This window comes from Hermetia illucens, chromosome 4 (genome assembly GCF_905115235.1).
Source record: "Hermetia illucens chromosome 4, iHerIll2.2.curated.20191125, whole genome shotgun sequence".
Lineage (NCBI taxonomy): Eukaryota > Metazoa > Arthropoda > Insecta > Diptera > Stratiomyidae > Hermetia > Hermetia illucens.
Window position 1 is genome coordinate 156,449,594 of NC_051852.1, and position 18,108 is coordinate 156,467,701.

Here is an 18,108-nt window from a genome sequence, read left to right on the forward strand (position 1 = left end):
GCCGCCAAAGCGCATGGTGTTGATGATGCTTTAATTAAGTGGATCCATGCTATGCTAACGCAGAGATTGCTGGTGCTGAAGTGGGTGCCGATCGCTATCTGACTGCAGAAGCAACGAAAGACTGCCTCCAAAGAGGTGTGCTTTTGCCACTTCTGTGGAGTATGTTGATCGACTCACTACTATGTGAACTCAAAATTTGCTAATACACGCTCAAGCTTATGCTGATGACGTGGCTGTCCTTGCTGTTGATCGGGATCTTAGAACGATGTGTAGAAATATATAACGTGCCGTTGATTTGATAGCCATTTGGTGCCTCAGACATGGTCTTTGAGTTAATCCAAATAAAACCACAATGGTTTTATTCACAAAGAGGAGAAAACTGGAAGGACTATGCCTCCCTATGATGAGGGGTACTACCCTTCAACTCTCCGAAGAAGTGAAATATCTGGGAGTCTCTCTAGATAAAAAACTTCTTTGGAAAAAACATGTAGAGGTAAAGATGAAACGAGCTTTCACAGCTTATGGGCTGTGCAGATGGACCTTTGCCTCGACATGAGGACCCAGGCCTCATGTGTGTCTGGGTATCACTGGTGCCACGAGCACGACATCCGGCGCAGCTCTAAATGAATTACCCAATTTGCAGACCCTGGATATATTTATTCAAAACACTGCAATGAGAGCAGCTCATAGACTAATTCGATTAGATCTATGGGGAAGCAACGGATGTGAGGGGCACAGAGCTTTGGAAGAGCTACTGGGAGGACTGAACCCAGTTCTTACAATGTCTTTCGATTCTCGTGTCCCCATACATCTGTTTGGTAGAAGATATGAAGTTACCCTAAAGCGTAGAGAGAACTGGGAAGTCCCAGAGGAAGGTGTGGCGGAATATACGGAAGTCTTCTACACCTATGGCTCAAAAACAGAAGAGGCTTCTGGAGCCGGAGTCTACCTCTCGAATAAAAACGAGAAGTGGGCTTTTCCTTTGGGACAATATGCAACGGTTTTTCAAGCCGAAGTTTATGCGATCCTAAGGGTGGCAAACTGGGTGATTGACGAGCGGTTGAAGGGCAAGCGCATCACAATCTGCAGTGATAGCCAAGCTGCATTGAGGGCGTTGAGTAGTCCTTTGATCATCTCGAAAATCGACTAGGAATGCAGAAACCGTTTGAATTCTATCTCTAGATTCAATACGATGGAACTACTCTGGGTACCTGGTCACTGTGGCGTAGAGGGAAATGAAATCTCGGATGCTTTAGCGAAAGAGTGGTCAATCTCCCCTATGCCGGGACCGGAACCAGCAATTGGAATATCATATATAGCAGAGCCTAAATGCTGCTAGACACACCAAACTTTTCCTGCCAGCAGGACCGCAAAATTTATCCTGTCGAAAAGCAGGAGGACTTGCAGGAGTAATGTAGTCATTCTGACAGCTCATATTTCACTAGCTGGGCATATGTTCAGAATAGGAATTATTCAAAATAATACGTGTCCCTCCTGTAATGAGGAAGCGGAATCCACGGAGCATTTCCTATGTGAATGCCTCGTCTATGAGCGCATCAGGTATCAGATCTTTGGTGCCGATGTTCTCCAATTGCGACGAGTAGCATCACATCCACTAACGGAAATCCTGCGATACGTTAACGAATCCGGAATATACCGTTAGACGGGGCTGGCGAGTACAATAGGCCAACACGGCCTGAGTGTTTAGAAGCTGTAGCTTTTCCCCACCACACACATTCATAAAAGGAGAAAATATAATGGGAGGGTAGAAGCAGTTGTTGGTAGAAATTAGAAAGCTGGGATCTTTAGGCCAGTTTAGGTTGAAATTGCTGCAGAGGAAGAAAGGGAAAGGAGCGAACTTGACAATAAGAAGCTCATCAAACTGCTAAACAATCTCCATACTGGTGGGAGGAGCAAGCGCGAATAAAGTGTTTAGAGGCGCGACTTGGATGGGGAGACACATAAGGCAACCCAATCATAAGGAAAATAGTTTGCTTCACATCTATGAATTCTTATAGTCAGTTCCAGTTCGACTGGAAAATGGAATACCTAATGTGACCTACTATAGTGTTCACATAAAACAGGGAGTTTACCAGGCAAAGCGAGAAGTCCATACTATTGAAAAAGAGAAGTTACTGTAGGTTCGATGAAATTGTTTGTGCCCTTTCCTAACAGACCCCCAAGCGGCTGGTTACTGGTTTTATCTTTCCCCATTTTTATAAAACTACCGAGATAATAACGTCCAATTTCTCGACCCATTGTCTTATGGTTAAAAACACCAACAAATTCAAGCACGAAAACGAGTGGTAAAATGAGAAAACCTCTGGGAAATGGGACTACATGGTGTTATGTAACTACATAGCAACGTAACTGAGCGACGTCTACATAGTCAGTTTCTAAGTAAAGATGGTCCCCCCCAGGATGACAATGGTTAGTTCTAAGAAATATCTAACAGATCAGACCACTTAGCACCCAACATTTAAACTGAAGAGTGGGACCTGATTTCTAATGAGGTTAGACGAACTTTGAAAACAGAAAAGTGTGGTAAGGTTTCTATAAAATTGGGTACTACCGAGTCACCTACTGGGAAAAGTCGGTGATGTTGGAAAAGTATGCCAACTATAAAATTTTGAGGCTACTCTCTCTCGGTCACTAAGCAAAGTACGACTCCAGCACATTTACCTTGAATATTTCCAGGAGAGACCTGGTCCACTAACATATATATACCAAGATTTTTGGAAAAGCTTAATAAACCCAGATCCACCCAGAGATGTCTTTAGAATCATCATAGGTCCAGTTATCATTGAAGTGACCTCGGCGGGTTTATGAACTTGTATAGGCGCATGCCATTTTCGTGAAGTGAGGTAGCTTTCGGGAAAAGATAATTGTCAGAACCGCGGGCAAAATTGAGCCGAAGAAGATAAATTCTGAAGAGATTAGATAAAAATCTTTTGGGAATGGTGCAAGCTTGTGGGGGTGGGATGTTCTTTGAAATGAACAGTTCATATCCTTGTTTTAGGTTGGTTGGGTAATTTTTACTGAGGAACTAATCAAGTAACTTTTATCCGCAAAACCCGAGCTTTTTCTCCAAGTATCTAACAAAGAACTTCCGTTGCTTTGAGCGCTAATTGATGCTCATGAGTTTGCTATTTAAACTGTGGCTTGGGACAAAAACTAGACAAACATGAACTAGCAAAACATCCAAAATCCCCCTGGAAAATTACCACAAAACATGAAGAGAGTGGCAAAGACAGAAGACCAACAATTAAATAGCAACATTTTTACATTTATTACATTTTTATAAGTATCATATACATAAATTCATGGTATAGAATTACCAATGAAGCATTCACAGAATGCAGAACAAATAAGATTTAATTTAATAAATAACAAATTAATTTAACATTTTTGCTTTGCTTTATATTTAAATAAAGGATAGCAATCTATCCAACATTGGTTTGGAGATCATTAGATGTCTCGTTCATATCTATTTAGTCTTTAAAATAAATTATGGGAGAAAATAAAAGTATCTGAATGATCTCTAAATTGATATATGTATGTAGTATAGGAACAATCTTTTCTAAATTAGCTTTATTGCTGGCAAGAACTATACACTTGATAGTTAATGAAGATATGATTTTTAAATAAGAATGATTAAAGTTTAGATTTTTTGTTACATTTCAATAAATATATAACGAAACCAACCATGTATTGGAAGGAAATGAAAAACCGCGAACATACTCTCCCGAAAGAGAGTTAAATCTGAATCGATGGGATGATTATGTCATGGTATGAACCACATCTACTCTTTGGATATACCAGAACTATGTGTCCTGTTTCAAAAACGGTTTGGTTTCGTTTGACAAATTTGCTATAAGATTTGGTTTTAAACGTGATAAGAACTATTAACCACTATATTACCAGTACCGCTTGCAATTCGTACTGAATTAGTGATACTATTACTGCCTCCATTAGCACAGTTGGCGTTCAAATTTGGTATAGATATGTTGTTCTTTAGTTGTAGACATATTCCTCCACTAGGATTGAAATGGATTTCCGTTGTTCCAGCTTCAATTTTCACTGAACTACGAGGGCTTTCATTCTGCTCGGTTTGAACTGAAGATCCTCCGTTTCCTAATGGTACTTTTTCACAATCCTTTGCCCTGGTTTTGCAACCGATATTCAGGTTTTCCTCAGATACCACTTTGAGCACTCCATTGTTACCAATATAATCCACATGTTTGTTTGAGGAGCCTTTTCCGAGGTACACTTTTCCACAATTTCCGGTATAGCTGATTGTACCATCATTTTTAACTATTTTCACACGCGTTGAATTTCCAATCACTTCCAGGTGTCCACTGTTATGTGTTAATCGAATTTTGTTACAATTTCCAATGATTTTCAAATGGTTCTTGTTATTTCCGATTCGAAATTCCTTGCAGTTCCCAACGAATTCCTGTTTTCCCGTGGTTGTAGGTGTCACTGATATTTGGTCACTGCTTTGTTGATCTTCTGGACGTTTTTTAGGGGACTTGGGTTCTTCACTATTGACCGGTTTCTCCATCATGAACCTCAAGGGGTTAGTTTTAACAGCAATAACCATTTTCACGAAATATCACAACAACTGGCGGATACTTTAGATTTTATACACTCATGTATTTAATAGATATTAAGCGTATTCGTAGATTAGAGCCTCTTATCACGAGATAACGAAATTCAGTCGGAAGACTCTTTTTCACTGTGGATTAGATTTCCTAGTTACGAAGTATTACTAATGTAAATATTTTGTTACGATTGCTAGCCCCACTAGCGCCTGAAGCTAGCAGAAGCTTATGTTTCTCAAGACTGACTAAGCTTGCTGAGCATGTGGGTATATATACGTGGTCAGAAGAAATTAATGGGAATGGGGGGACTATCGGCTAAGTGGTGACGAAATTTAGTGGGAATAAAGTCGTATATCAGAATATGGAAGTTTCCAAGCAATTCTCGCATAATTTTTGTACGAATTCGGATTTTATGATCCAGGTTCCGTGCCAAAACGTTAGTACAAATTGGACATCCAAATCTAGCAAGTATTTATAATATCATATAAAAGGAACCCAACTAAGCCAACATCATCAGTATCAATTTTAAAGCATAGAATCTGTCCTTCCTTAAGATACTCCAAAAACAGTAAAGCATTTCATTTTCGGCCCCAAGTTAAGCCCGCCTCATATAGTACTACCAAGAAAACCAAGCAGGATCAATCTATTCCTTTTTGCGAATCAACAGTTTTGATTATTAACAAAAAGATACCATCAAACAAATCTCAAACGTTTTGACACCGATCTCCCCATAAAGCTAATGTTTTCCTCATTTGGCTGAGTGATAATAGCCGTGTGAGTCCCACGATTGTCCAAACGCGAAAATCACGGTTCTTTCCCGCAAGGTACCGCGCGAGCGCCAATTCACCAGACGGAACAGTAACAAAAACGCTTTTATATCCGCTAGCCATTCAAGCTTTGCCAGTATCTCAAGTCAGCATCCACGAGCATCATTTGGGAGCATGACTTTGTAGATAGTACGAGAATATACTAGTATATAAGAGGTGTACGAATTTTAGCCGATTTGAAAGTTGAGAGGCCTCTGACCCATCTATAGGTATCCCGGCAAATTCTATTGGAAGATACATCTTTGAGATTTAAAGTGATTCACCGAATAGAAATTGTATTCATCATTTGGTGAATTTAAAGAATTTCCTTCCTTTTTCGGTTACAAAAAGAATTTATTCAACGAAAAAAAAGTGTATTTCGGGAATCAGTTGTTTCCTTTTTCGGGGAAAACACTAAAGGGGGGAACAACTGATTTCCGAAATCCGTACTTTATCTGTAACAGAACACTTGAAGGTATTCATCACTCTCTTTTGAATAAGTCTATTTGATGCTTAATCTTAATCAAAATACTATTGATCAAGAAACCCAGAGAAGACTATAAGTTAGACAGTCACGAACAACTTAGATGTATCTATAATCTGCTAATACCGGTCATCCATCCATCACCTAATAAACCAAATTGCAAATCATCTTCAAAAATCGTGAGTATATGTACATTCGATCAAGTATATATTCATCTGCATATACACACATATCAAAAAATATCTAAAATTATAGATACAATCTCTCTCTAATCTGGCTGTCGCATTCATAATTCAAAAACTTGTCCAGTCACTTGCTAAAAACTTCAAAACAGGAATAAGAAGAAAAAACTTTTTTATGGTAATCAACCATAATTTAAATGCCATTATTTGTAATCGACGCCGGTGAAGTAAGCAGAACGGAGGCATTACAGGGTCAAAGAAAATGGGAAAGTTAGGAGCACCCCGAATTAATTCAAGTAATGTTAGCAATGTGTGATCATGAAGAGTTTCACCCAAGATACATAAGTTTAATTGGAAATTGTATCTTTCATATCTAAATAGTAGTACAGAATGTCATGTAGAATAGAAGCGGCATTAGAAAATATATATATGATTGCCAATTACCCCTCTAGGGGTGTAGAACGTCAACGACACCTACACGCCATCGTTCGTAGTTGTAAGCTTCAGCTCCCACCACGACTTCCCGAGATGCCCGCATTCCTCCTCTACTGTTTTGTGGCAAGTACCCTTGGGGCGACCCACTTGTCGATTATCCCAATTATGATAATCCTATCCCAATTATGATAGAATCAGACCAGTGTACTCCGATGATATAGCGCGGACAGGTGTTCGCGAAGGCTTGGAGCTTTTGAGTGTCAGTGGGGTTCACTTTCCATGTGCTACTCTCATATAGTAACACAGAAAGAACACCAGCACAGAACAGTTTCAACTTGATCTTGGTATTGAGATAGCAGCATTTCCAAATTTTTAGACAGCGAAAACGGATCTAGCGGTATTAGTATGTCGGGCAAAGCCCAGTTCGAAGCAATTGTAAGCAAAAGCCACCTTTCCTAGATACACAAATTGATCGTCGCTGTCACTGCTCTGCCCATTAAAATTGAAAAGGAGATTGCGATGACTCTTCACACTGGGAACCTTGATTTTATTGGTGTTTATATTCAATCCAACTGGACTCACCTCTCTTTTCCAATTCCGAGCCATTTGGTCAAGGTCCACGACCCAGTGAGAACGGGGAGACAGCAAACCGATGTAATCAACGTAGTCAAGGTATTTGAAGAAATAGGCATAGTCCATTGAATTCCTCCACGTTCTCCGGAGAAGGCAATATGAAAAACGTCACCGATAACAAGAAGAAATAATATCAGTGGCAGAATGCAACCCTGGCATACTACGCTTTGGACCTCAACATCTTTCGAGATTTTACCTCAGTGCAGCACGTGACATTTTGCACCGTCATATGCCACTCTAGTAATACCTATTAATTTCTCCGAAATGCACCTCCTGCGTACAGCACTCCAGATACACTCCCTGTTCAGACTAACGATAGCCTTCTCCAAATCGTTGAAGAGCTGGTGAAGCGAATATTTAAACTTCGCGCACTGTTCCAAAATATTCCGTAGGGTGTTGATGTGGTCAATGCAGAAGGATTCGGAGAGCAAACCAGTAGATACCCCTACAATTGTCTCACTCAAAACCCTTAACGAGCTCCCACTCTCAGGAAAATGTCTGATATTCCGAGGATTTCTGCACGAGAGGAAGGAGCAAATCTTGCAGGAACTCCAGGTACAGCGATAAATAACTCTGCGGGGGGACCGTCAACCCTAGTGGCTTTAACCCGTTTGAGTGCATTGATGGTCGAAATCAATTCTTTTCTGCTTGAAGGAGCAGTCTGTATCAGCATGTTAAGATGACTGGCCATTTCATTCACAAGAGGAAGAACCTCACCGAATGTGATATGGTTAAGAACTGTGGTGGTGTTTTCTCCACCTCTTCAGTTACTCGTCATAGCGGATAAGAAGTTGACCGCTGATGTTTTTCACAGAACCACAGTTCTTTCGTGAAGCGGTATAGACTTCTGAAATCATTGCGTCCTGCGGCATCTTCCGCTTCCATGACCGGTGCAATAGTAAACCCTCTATTTTCATGATGTACACTAGACTGATCTCTGGATTTCGTTCGGTATCGGAATTCGAGGGTATCATGCCCACCATGACTTGCTTCAGTCAATAGAACATTCAACCTCATCCGTTTATCAATACACTTCCACGATTCCGCAGTTAGCCAGATCTTACGGTTCTCTCAGGGACGTGGCCAACAAGCGAGAAAAAAGCATTTTTGATGGTAACCCAAAGCTCACCGATATTCTCATGCACGTTACCCAGTAGATCTGCCGCTCGATCAGCAAAATGGATCTCCCACTGTCGAGCGACTGTTGGGTACAAGCGGGCGCAGCTGCCCAATCCTGAGAGAAATGGAGGATGCAACAGGCAAGCGAACGTAAGCGAGCCGATGCCAGTGCGTATCCAGCAGACATCTCCTAAATCTACTGCCGATCGCGAAGTGGTCGATCTAATTGCTCGTAAGGCATCGGTCAGTTGAACCGCAACTGACCTTATGCCAGGCTCTGTACTCGAACAATGTGCTACCAATGACCAAGTAGTGGAAGTTGCGGAAATCAACGAACCTCCTACCTTTACTACCCAAGCAAGATCTTGGCATTCAGATCACCCATCACCATCACAATGTCACCTTTAGGAAGCCTCCCCTGAATCGCATTTAGTTGCTCGTAGAAAGCATCGTTCCGCATTACATCGGAAGTCTTCGTCGGTACACAGCAATATACAATTGTGATGCTCCTTAACCTGGACCGAAATTTTGCAGTTAGAAGTCTGTCAGAAACCGGCTCTCAGGTCACCAAAGCGCCCCTTGCGGTAACCCCCAGAAGCAACACAATTTGCGTCTGCTGCCTCTTGACTTTCCAGAGTGCAAAAGTACATTGCCGCAAGAGAGAGGGGAGTACTCTACAGAGTCCCACCATCTTATCTCCCTTAAGTCCAGAATGTCCCGTTTATATCTCTGGAATTCCGCTCAAGTTAGAAAAGGCGAGCATTCTGAGAACCTTCATTACCATTGTCGAGGAGCGTGTGCACATTCCAGAAATCAATCATAGTTCGTTTTCGATACTCAAAGGTCGTTGCGTTGAGATCAGTTCCCATCCGAGGCTTTTTTGGCGTTTCGGTAGCAACAAAGTTTCAAAATTTGCAGTTTGCCAGCCCATAATAATCGTTGGCGGAACAATCCATATTGGATCAGGGCCTTGAAGTGTGTTAGGGCACTTCATTCAAAACCGTAACGGTATATTACAGGCTTACAGAATCCTGTAGTAGGCAATGTGATGAGCATTGCGGTCGCCCGAGATTGTTACTCGAGCTCTAGTCAGACACTCACCAGTTCTCCACCCTAAGGATCCCGTTGTCGGTTAGTGGGGCGATAGCAAGGACTTCTCCCAACCGTTACAGTTCTCCGATCTGGGGAAATAAAAGGTTGGTGTACTGTCCCTGTTCCATACCAATATATTCCATGCCAATAGATTTGTAGTAATAATAAAATCAAAGAATGACTCACCTTTCTTGTTTATTTCCGAGCTGCCCCAAAGCCTATGCCTTGCATTGACGTCGAGCCTCCATCAGCTCGTTGGCAACGTCGATTGGATCCAGACCATCCGGTTTTCCAGAGCGGAATACTTTCACCTTTGGGTTCCTCACGTCGAACCGTACTTTATAATCGACCTCTCCCAATATCTTCAGACACTCTCCATTTATAGGGAATAGAAAAGGGAATAGAAAGGTTGTCTGGGGTTCCTCTTCCTCAATAACAACCCAGTCGGGGATGACTTTGAACTTTACGCCCAAGCGTCGCTGACTAGCGATGCACGACCCGAGAAAGTCGCTGTAACGTGGATCCCACGGACAACCTGAGAGAAATCAAACCAAGGGATGGATCCGGTGAGTTTGCCTTTGGAGGAGGTCCCTGCGGTTGGTTTCAGCACAGCGGTGCTACGGCTGTTCCCCATTGCACTGCTCTCGACGACTACTGTCTCCTGGCTGAATGCCAACAGCTCACCCTCCGATAATGCGGCCCGGCATCACCACCTTTTCTTCTCTCGTCTGTTTATTTTGTTCTTTGTTAATTGAATCCATGTCATGGTACCACGAGTAGTTTGAGAAGAATGTCCACTCTGTCTCTGAAACTGAAGGTACTCAAGGTATTCAGAGTTTGTATACAAATACCAAGCTCCCCATTCGCCACGCAGCCCTGGGCGTTGCTGTTCCTCTTTGGTTTGGGTTTATATTAGCACCTACTCCAGTGTAGGGAGGACGAACACCGGGCTGTTGCTTCGGTTCATCCTCCGCCAGATTCACTTGCCCTTAACACATGACCAGCAATTCAGCATTTTTCAAACCGACTTTATCTCCCATGTTGTTTCGGTGGCCTATACTTCGATGCCGTCAACGTGGTTTGCCATATTTGCATTTCCGGCGTCAGCTGCGAATCCAATGCCAGGTAGACGCAACGTTAGCGCTTCATTATACATTATGTTCCACAATAAAGGGCCGAGAACTGATCATTATGGTATAGCTTAGGTTGATCGGTATTGTTTTGAGTCCCCATCTAAGTCTTTGGTGTTCTTGACCGCTTCCAATACCTCTTCTTCACTTATACCTGATTGGTGTCTAAACTGTGTTGTATGCGCCACCCCAAGGATCAGAGTCTGCTCCTCTACAGACCTGCTTGAAAAGCATGGCTTTACTCTTTGCGATAGCTTTTTGGAGTTATTTCTGACAACCGTTGGCTTCTTATATTCTGGTCTGGTTCTGCGGCGTTGACATCGCCTTCTCGCATTTAGATGAACTTTTTGATATTCATTGATTTCAGCATTCTATCAGAAATTTGGTCTTCGCTTCAAGGATCGCCTTTGCCACGACATGGAAGCATTCGCTTCAGAATCTGTACAGCCATGTCCATTGTATTTCCTGACAAATGTGTACCTTGCAGCGATTCCTCTAGAAATCCTTCTTCATCAAACTTTTTGGAAGTCCAGCCTATGTATGGAGTTCGCCTTTGGTCTAATGGTGCGTCCCATTTGAAAGACAATCACTTGATAGTCGCTCGCTAACAAACCGTTGAAGATCCTTAGCTAGGGGAACACTGACGAATTTTATGCATATTATAGAACCTATTGCTTCTCTTTGGAATGTATTGGTCCTCTAGTGTTTGCCAAAATGACGTTCAAGGGCGAGAAAACTTCAGGAAGTATGCATCCTCTTGTAATTGAAATAATAAAACTTGTTGTTTCTTTTTCGTTGGTGTGGGTATTTATTCTTACAAATAACAATATAACAAGTTGTTGAACTTGTTTGCACTGATGAAGGGAACAAGTGGTTCCCGAAATATCGGTATTTGCAAGAATAAATACCCACACCAACGAAAAAGAAACAACAAGTTTTATTATTTCAATTAATTAATCGTTGGAAACACCGCATAATTTCACTCTGATCCTCTTGTAGTTATTTCGCGGCCGCCCCATTCTTTAGCACAAGTTTTGATATCACCTGCTATGATTTTCGGATGATGAAATTCTGCATCTCGAACCAATCCTTCGATCAACGATATGTACTTGTATGAGGTTTGGCGCGGCGTAGCAACTATAGATATATATATCCCCGCTATCTTAGCTCGAGTAAATCCATTTTCCGCATTCCTATTTGTTCCGTTTGTAGAACGATTTCCACAAGCCCAAATTGCAACCTTTCAACTCTTGCCGCGCGTCCATGCGCCGAATAGCAGGTCCTTATATGGTTCACATACTGTAGTAACGTTGACCTTGTTTTCATATATGCTCTGGCTAAACAAATCCTGTCCCGCTTGATAATGATTAAGGTTAAATTGTTTGAACTTTATTTCCGCATTGTATATAGCGCCTTCTTAAATTCTAGACACTTGACACTACCTGTGACATGAGCACAGTCATTACTATTTGAGCTTCTACAGAGAAGAAGACAGATGAGGTTCCTTTCGCAATCCCTGGTAAAATGTCCTAACCCTCCACACTTTCGACATAGGTCAGATTTGTCATATAGGATGTTGCAATTTTTCGCTGTGTCCTACATTTGAAGCATTGTCTTAGCGATATTTGCTCGCGGAGTCGACAGACAATCCAACCGACTCGTAGTGTACCTACGAAGATGACTTTTTTCGCAGCATCGGACGATACGTTTATCATTGCAATTTGAGTATCTCCATAAGCTTTTCTCATCCTCATAGTATTTGCCTTGCTGTAAATCCAGTTGCAACCGTAGAGCTTCAAATAACTCAGCTTTGTTGACCTCGTCCAGATCTTTACACTCGATTGTAACAAAGTTTCTATTTATTTTTACGTCCGCCAACTTTACTTCGCGATTTTTTTTGTGGAGATCACTCGTCTTATTTTCATTGCGTTTAAGCGCCAGCAATAATTCGGCTTTCTCCGTTCACCTAATACGCGTTACGTTCTCCCCTAGATCTTTCAAAGAAAAATTCGCTTTTATTGTGCGTAAATTCTCCGAATAAGTACGTTCGCTTTTGCTAGTAATACGGTGGGCATCGGGTCGCGCCCTCTTTTTAAATCTTTTCTTGTTTTCAACCTTCTTACAAGTTTTTTGTTCCTCCAATTTCCTATCAGGTTTTACTGCAACGATGACTGGTCTTTCTTGAGGTAGATTACCTATTTTTGAGGCGCTTTGCTCTGGTTTCTTCCTTGAGGCACTTTGCTCCTGTTTCTCTTCGAGGCTTCTTCAGTGATCTCCCTACTGGATTCGCATCCTCTGCTATCAGGCCTTTTGCTACCCCCTTGATATTATTGAGAGAGGGAACTACTTTCTTGTTGCGGTAGCCATAACCATATCCCGCTAATGCTTCCCATTTTCCAGCTGTTCTCTCGCTTTGGTAAAAGTAGCCATCATAGCCCTTAATTGCTCTGTGTACATTATGGCGGAGATTAGTTCTCGGATCTTCGTTCTTAGTTTTGTGAATGTGCCCTGACATTCGCAATCACTCTATCACCTGTAAGGGCGTCGTTCACATCAGTATTTACTAAAGGTGATTCTCCATTAACTATTTTACTAGTGGACAACGCATTCAAAACTGCGACATCTTCCGGCGTCTGAATGCTGAGTTTAGAACGTTCGTTGCATTCCATTCTGCAGCATGATATTCTGTCTACAGACAATCATTTAAACAAGTCTATTATCCGACAACCAGTGAGTCTGATTGTTTGTCTGTCTGCCACACTCATTTTATTCAGAATTTATTCAGGTTAAGGCTATTGTCATGAAATTTGAAGAAAACATGTGGTCTGTGAATCCCTTTATATACAGCAACTGACACCATTTTGAGTTGAATTTAAAGAGGATGTCCCCATACATGTGAAAGGGGTTGTCAAATTTTTTTTCACAAAATATGTTTCAATCATGTAGGGTATCAAAAGAAAAGACTCGTGGAACTGGTCTTATTTCTGATATTGAGTTAAACATAGGGGAGTGAGAGCTCAAAATATATGCCCGAAAAGTGTAACAGGTCTCATTCTCAAAACCAATCCAACCGAAAAATCCAAGAAAAAAATCACAGTGCTGTATCCATACAAAATCCAGGCCTTAAAATACACTCCATTCCGATACCTGCTCAAATAAGATTAACAATAGCATATTACCATATTTTAAAAATTTATCGAAAAACACCCCTTAATCACGCATGATAGGCCAATAGAAAGGCAGCAAACCGATTTTAGGAAAATTTTCCTCTTTTTACGCAAAACCTTAAAAAAGACTTAAAGACTTAAAAGAAGGAACTTCATTTATATCGAAAATTGATTCTTACGAGCTTCTAACATCACTTTTTATAATAGTTAACGGCATCGACACCCTGTCAACTCTATTTCAAATTGCCAAAATTTTCCACTGAATAAGTTTAGGAAGGTTGTCCAACAACTGCATTTTTTGGCGATCATGTAAACCATAATAATGAATAGTAGTCAGCAAGTCAATAATCTTTCGACTCCCAAACAGGGGGTGGTGAGATTAAACAAAGATTCTAAGATAGATTCCGATAAAACAGGTTTGCGGTAGCTGAGAAATCTACTCTTTAGGTTCAGTTAGAACCTGTAGTGCAAAAACTTTTTACATAGTTGAAGAAGTTCCCCTCAATGAATGAGTTCTATATGCTCATGGGATGTAGAGTCCAATGTTGATAATATCAGATAGAAGATATTCATAATTATTTTAATTTTATCTATAGGAGTCGATCAGAGAGATCCAATGGCGTTGAATATTTGGTTTGAACTGGGCTGGACTTTAACAATGGTTCAGTGATTTTATGGTGATTGATTTACTAGTGCTCGATTATTCGCTGATATATTTGTCAGAGCCTCAATATAAGTATGGTTGGAAGAGAGATCGCGTCCACCAATTTGGAAAAAAGAACAGCGTGTAACTTAAGTTGTCCATTAAATCTGGTTTTCCTTTCATCTTGCCTTTGTCCGTTTTAAATGGCCTGCCCATTGAAGTTTCCAAATCTTGATAAACAATAGATGGCACCTTTTAACAAAACATAGAGGGTTTGAGTAAAGCTTTGGTAGTTTTTGCTTCTGCTTTATTGTCTTAAATAATGTTGGGGTAAACCTACAAACAGGGGGCCATGCCGAAACATCTTATGAGTTGGTTTTGTATTTTTACTTGATTGTAAGTGGTCCTCAAGGACCTTACCGCGCAGATGACATTTATCGCGCAGGTAAGAATTTTTTTGGCTTACAGGAATTTGAGTTCCCTAGGTTACATTTCAGCCAATAAAACAACATCCATAAGTTGTTGCTCTTTCCATCAAACTTACCAAATTTTAAAATAATTGTTTCTAACTTTGCAAATGGAACAAAACATTTATATGTCGCTGACTGCTCGATGAAGAAACAAATAAAAGTAAAATTTTGTGATCTGGTCTTATAATTTACCTGCCAAGTGAGTAAAACTGATGGTGTTCTCAGGGACCTTATGCCGCACAAAGCTTTTTTTGTTTTTTTTTTTGTTGCACCTTTTTCATGTATGTGCATTTTTTTCTCACGTTTTTGCTATTTTTTGATACCTTAGCTTAGAAAATGGATTGGACTAAACGCAAAAAGATCAAACTACCAGATTTTACCGCCGAAGAAGTGGAAGAATTATTAAATTCAGTGGAAAGAGAAGATTATAGCAGTGATGATAGCGTCCGTGATCCAGATTTCGATCCAAATTGGGATGAAATCGCTCCAAAAGATGATATTGCCATTTCACAACACCTTGATAAATGTGGTGATACAACAGCAGCATTGATTGATGCGATAAATTTGTCTGTAAATTTGTCAATTGATAAAACGACTGACACTCCTGTTGAACAATCACAGCCATCCACTTCAGCTGGTTGGGAAAAGCCATCTAAAAGACCACAATCGCCACTGCCAACAGTAGAGGCTTCCTTCTGCTGATGGATTTATTGGTGAAAGAATTTTCGCTGTTATTTTCATTTCCGTCATCAAAATTCATCGTTTCGATAGCTATTTTTACCATTTTTATTATTAAAATCGGTTTACTGTCTGTCTGTCTGTCTGTCTTTTTTTTTTCGATGGAAGGTGGAGAGCTTCAAAAGCTACCGCAGGCTCCTGCCACACGGTTATGTGGGACTCTTACCCACTAAAACCACCTCCTTCTCCTTCCACTCTCCCCGCGGGACTCCCATTTGGTATTACGTCGCGGGGCTGGATCAGAATTTATTCTTCGCTCATGTCAACATTCGTGTTCCCCTCGCGTTCATTCTTTCGGATGATTTCCTCCTGCCTAAGCTTCTTTCCGATGACTGTAATCACTTTTTCAACTTCGGTCCATATCCCCTTGGCTTTCACCATAAGCTCCATGATATTTTCGGGTGTAAAGTGCTCCCCGGTTGTAGCTTCTAATGTAGCCCTTTGGGTTTCGAATCTGGGGCAGTGAAAAAAGACGTGTTCTGCGTCCTCTGGAATGTTTGCACACTGTGGACAATATGGCGAATCATCACGCCCAAATCGATACAGATATGCTCGATAGCCTCCGTGTCCGCTCAAGAATTGAGTTAGGTCGAAACCTACTTCGCCGTGAGGTCGCTCCATCCATTTCCGGATATCCCATATGATTTTGTGAGTCCAACCGCCTTTTTCTGATTCGTCCCACTTCTCTTGCCATTCCGCGACAGTTTCAACTCGTGCGAACTGTCGCCGACGGGCAGGAGATTCTCCGGTGAGGTACGTTCGATCGTAAAGTCGTTTTATTTCTTTCGCCAGAATCTCAATCGGGATCATTCCTGCTATCACGCAAGCTGCTTCATTAGAAATTGTTCTGTAAGCGCAGCATGTTCGAAGTACACTTATGCGATACGCAGCTCCAATCTTCTGTCTGTCTGTCTCTCTGTCCGTTTGTCTGTCTGTCTGTCTGTCCGTCACAAGCATTTTTCTCGGAAACGGTAGGGTATAACATAGAGCATGATCTCACCAAGTTTGGTCGAAATAGCACTATTACTAACTAACACTATTATAATACGTCAAAGTTGTCGCTTCCTTGTAAATTCAAGACTATGAATGTCAATATCATCCGAAAGTGGATATTCTCACATAATATATGCATATATTACGTGCTACGTACTAAGAAATACACAAAACCTTTCGTACCTGAAGCGTCCAGCTTCCGGTTTCCCGACTTGTTTCTCTCTTACATCAATTTCGCCCGATTCAAAGGAACATTTTATGAGAAAGAAAAACATATCTTTGCCCGTAAATGACATTGTATTCCGTGGCAAATCGAAGCTGCGGCCGACAATCACAAAATTGGAGACACCAATGGAATTCTTTCTGTATTTCTTTACTGTAAATGTTGTGAAAATGATTGCCGAAGAAAGCAACAGAGCAGAATAGCAGACACCATCAACACACAATTCACAACGGATGCTGCTGAAATTTATCACTACATTGGTGTTTTGATGAACATGTTTGTCTATCGATATCTCAATCTTCACAGTAATTGGGGAAAAAATACTTTCAGTCCAATTCAAACGCCAATGCCAATGAAATGATTTGAATTGATAAAAAAGCATCTTTCACTTGAAGATGAATCCAACCGCAAGAGAAAAGAACAGCCTCGTTATAACCCGAAATGGGCATTCGGGTAGTCGCTCGCCGGGACCCTCATCGGTCTCGACGATTTGCTGGTACGATCGTAAATGCGGAGCTGAATGTATCAACGGATACAAGTTTAACGCGTCGGCTACCCGAAGCGCGGTACCACGTCTTTTTGCAATCTTCGACTCCCTAAGCAGACTTTGCTTTCTGGTTGACACGGGCGCTGAGGTACCCCATGCGAACACTCTAATTTCGCAAAACCTACGATTGGCAGCCGCAAACTCTAACCAGGTAGGTGGACGTGATTCTCGGACTGCGCCGATCGTTTCCGTGGCGTTTCGTTCTGGCGGACATTAACATCCCCATATTAGGCGTAGACTTCTTATGTCACCATGGGCTGCTGGTGGACTTGCAGAACAAGGCTTTGATAGACCCTGTAACCTTGTTATAAACGTCAGGGAAAATTCGCTCCACTTCATTTGGTCCCTAAGTCAAACGGTGAATGGCGGCCATGTGAAGATTATAGGCGTCTGAATGCTCAGACAGTTCCAGACCGATACTCCATTCCACTCATCCGTGATTTTGCGCAATCACTTATGGACTGCCGTGTTTTTACGACCTTGAATCTAGCTAAGACGTACCACCAAATCCCTGTCGCTCCCGAAGACATTCCAAAAAGGGCTAGCTGCACACCTTTCGGACTCTTCGAGTTCACCGGGATGACTTTCCAGAGGTTCATCCACTCTGTCTTTCGAAACCTAAACATTTTTTTTATCTACATGGATGATGCTTTGGCCGCTTCTTGCTCAGAATCTGAGCACTTGGAACATCTAGAGTGCATTTTTCAACGTCTCCTTGAGACCGGACTTGTCCTAAACATTGAAAAATGCAGATTTGTCCGGCACTTTATAAACCCTGACGGTATCCAACCTGACTCAGACAAGGTTGAGGCGATAAAGAGCTTTTATCTACTAACCACGGT

At 41.5% G+C, this 18,108-nt stretch overlaps 1 protein-coding gene across 1 annotated transcript; it reads right to left on the reverse strand.

The window, feature by feature from the left end:
- Positions 1-3,265: 3,265 nt before the first annotated feature.
- Positions 3,266-4,841, reverse strand: LOC119655700. Its single transcript, XM_038061714.1, has one exon. It carries the CDS (start codon positions 4,601-4,603, stop codon positions 3,887-3,889), a length of 717 nt encoding a protein of 238 aa, XP_037917642.1. The 5' UTR covers positions 4,604-4,841; the 3' UTR covers positions 3,266-3,886.
- Positions 4,842-18,108: the final 13,267 nt, after the last annotated feature.

Excerpts from the sequence above, each read along its gene's own strand:
- LOC119655700 (XM_038061714.1), bottom strand. The coding sequence starts at position 4,603 with ATGGTTATTGCTGTTAAAACTAACCCCTTGAGGTTCATGATGGAGAAA.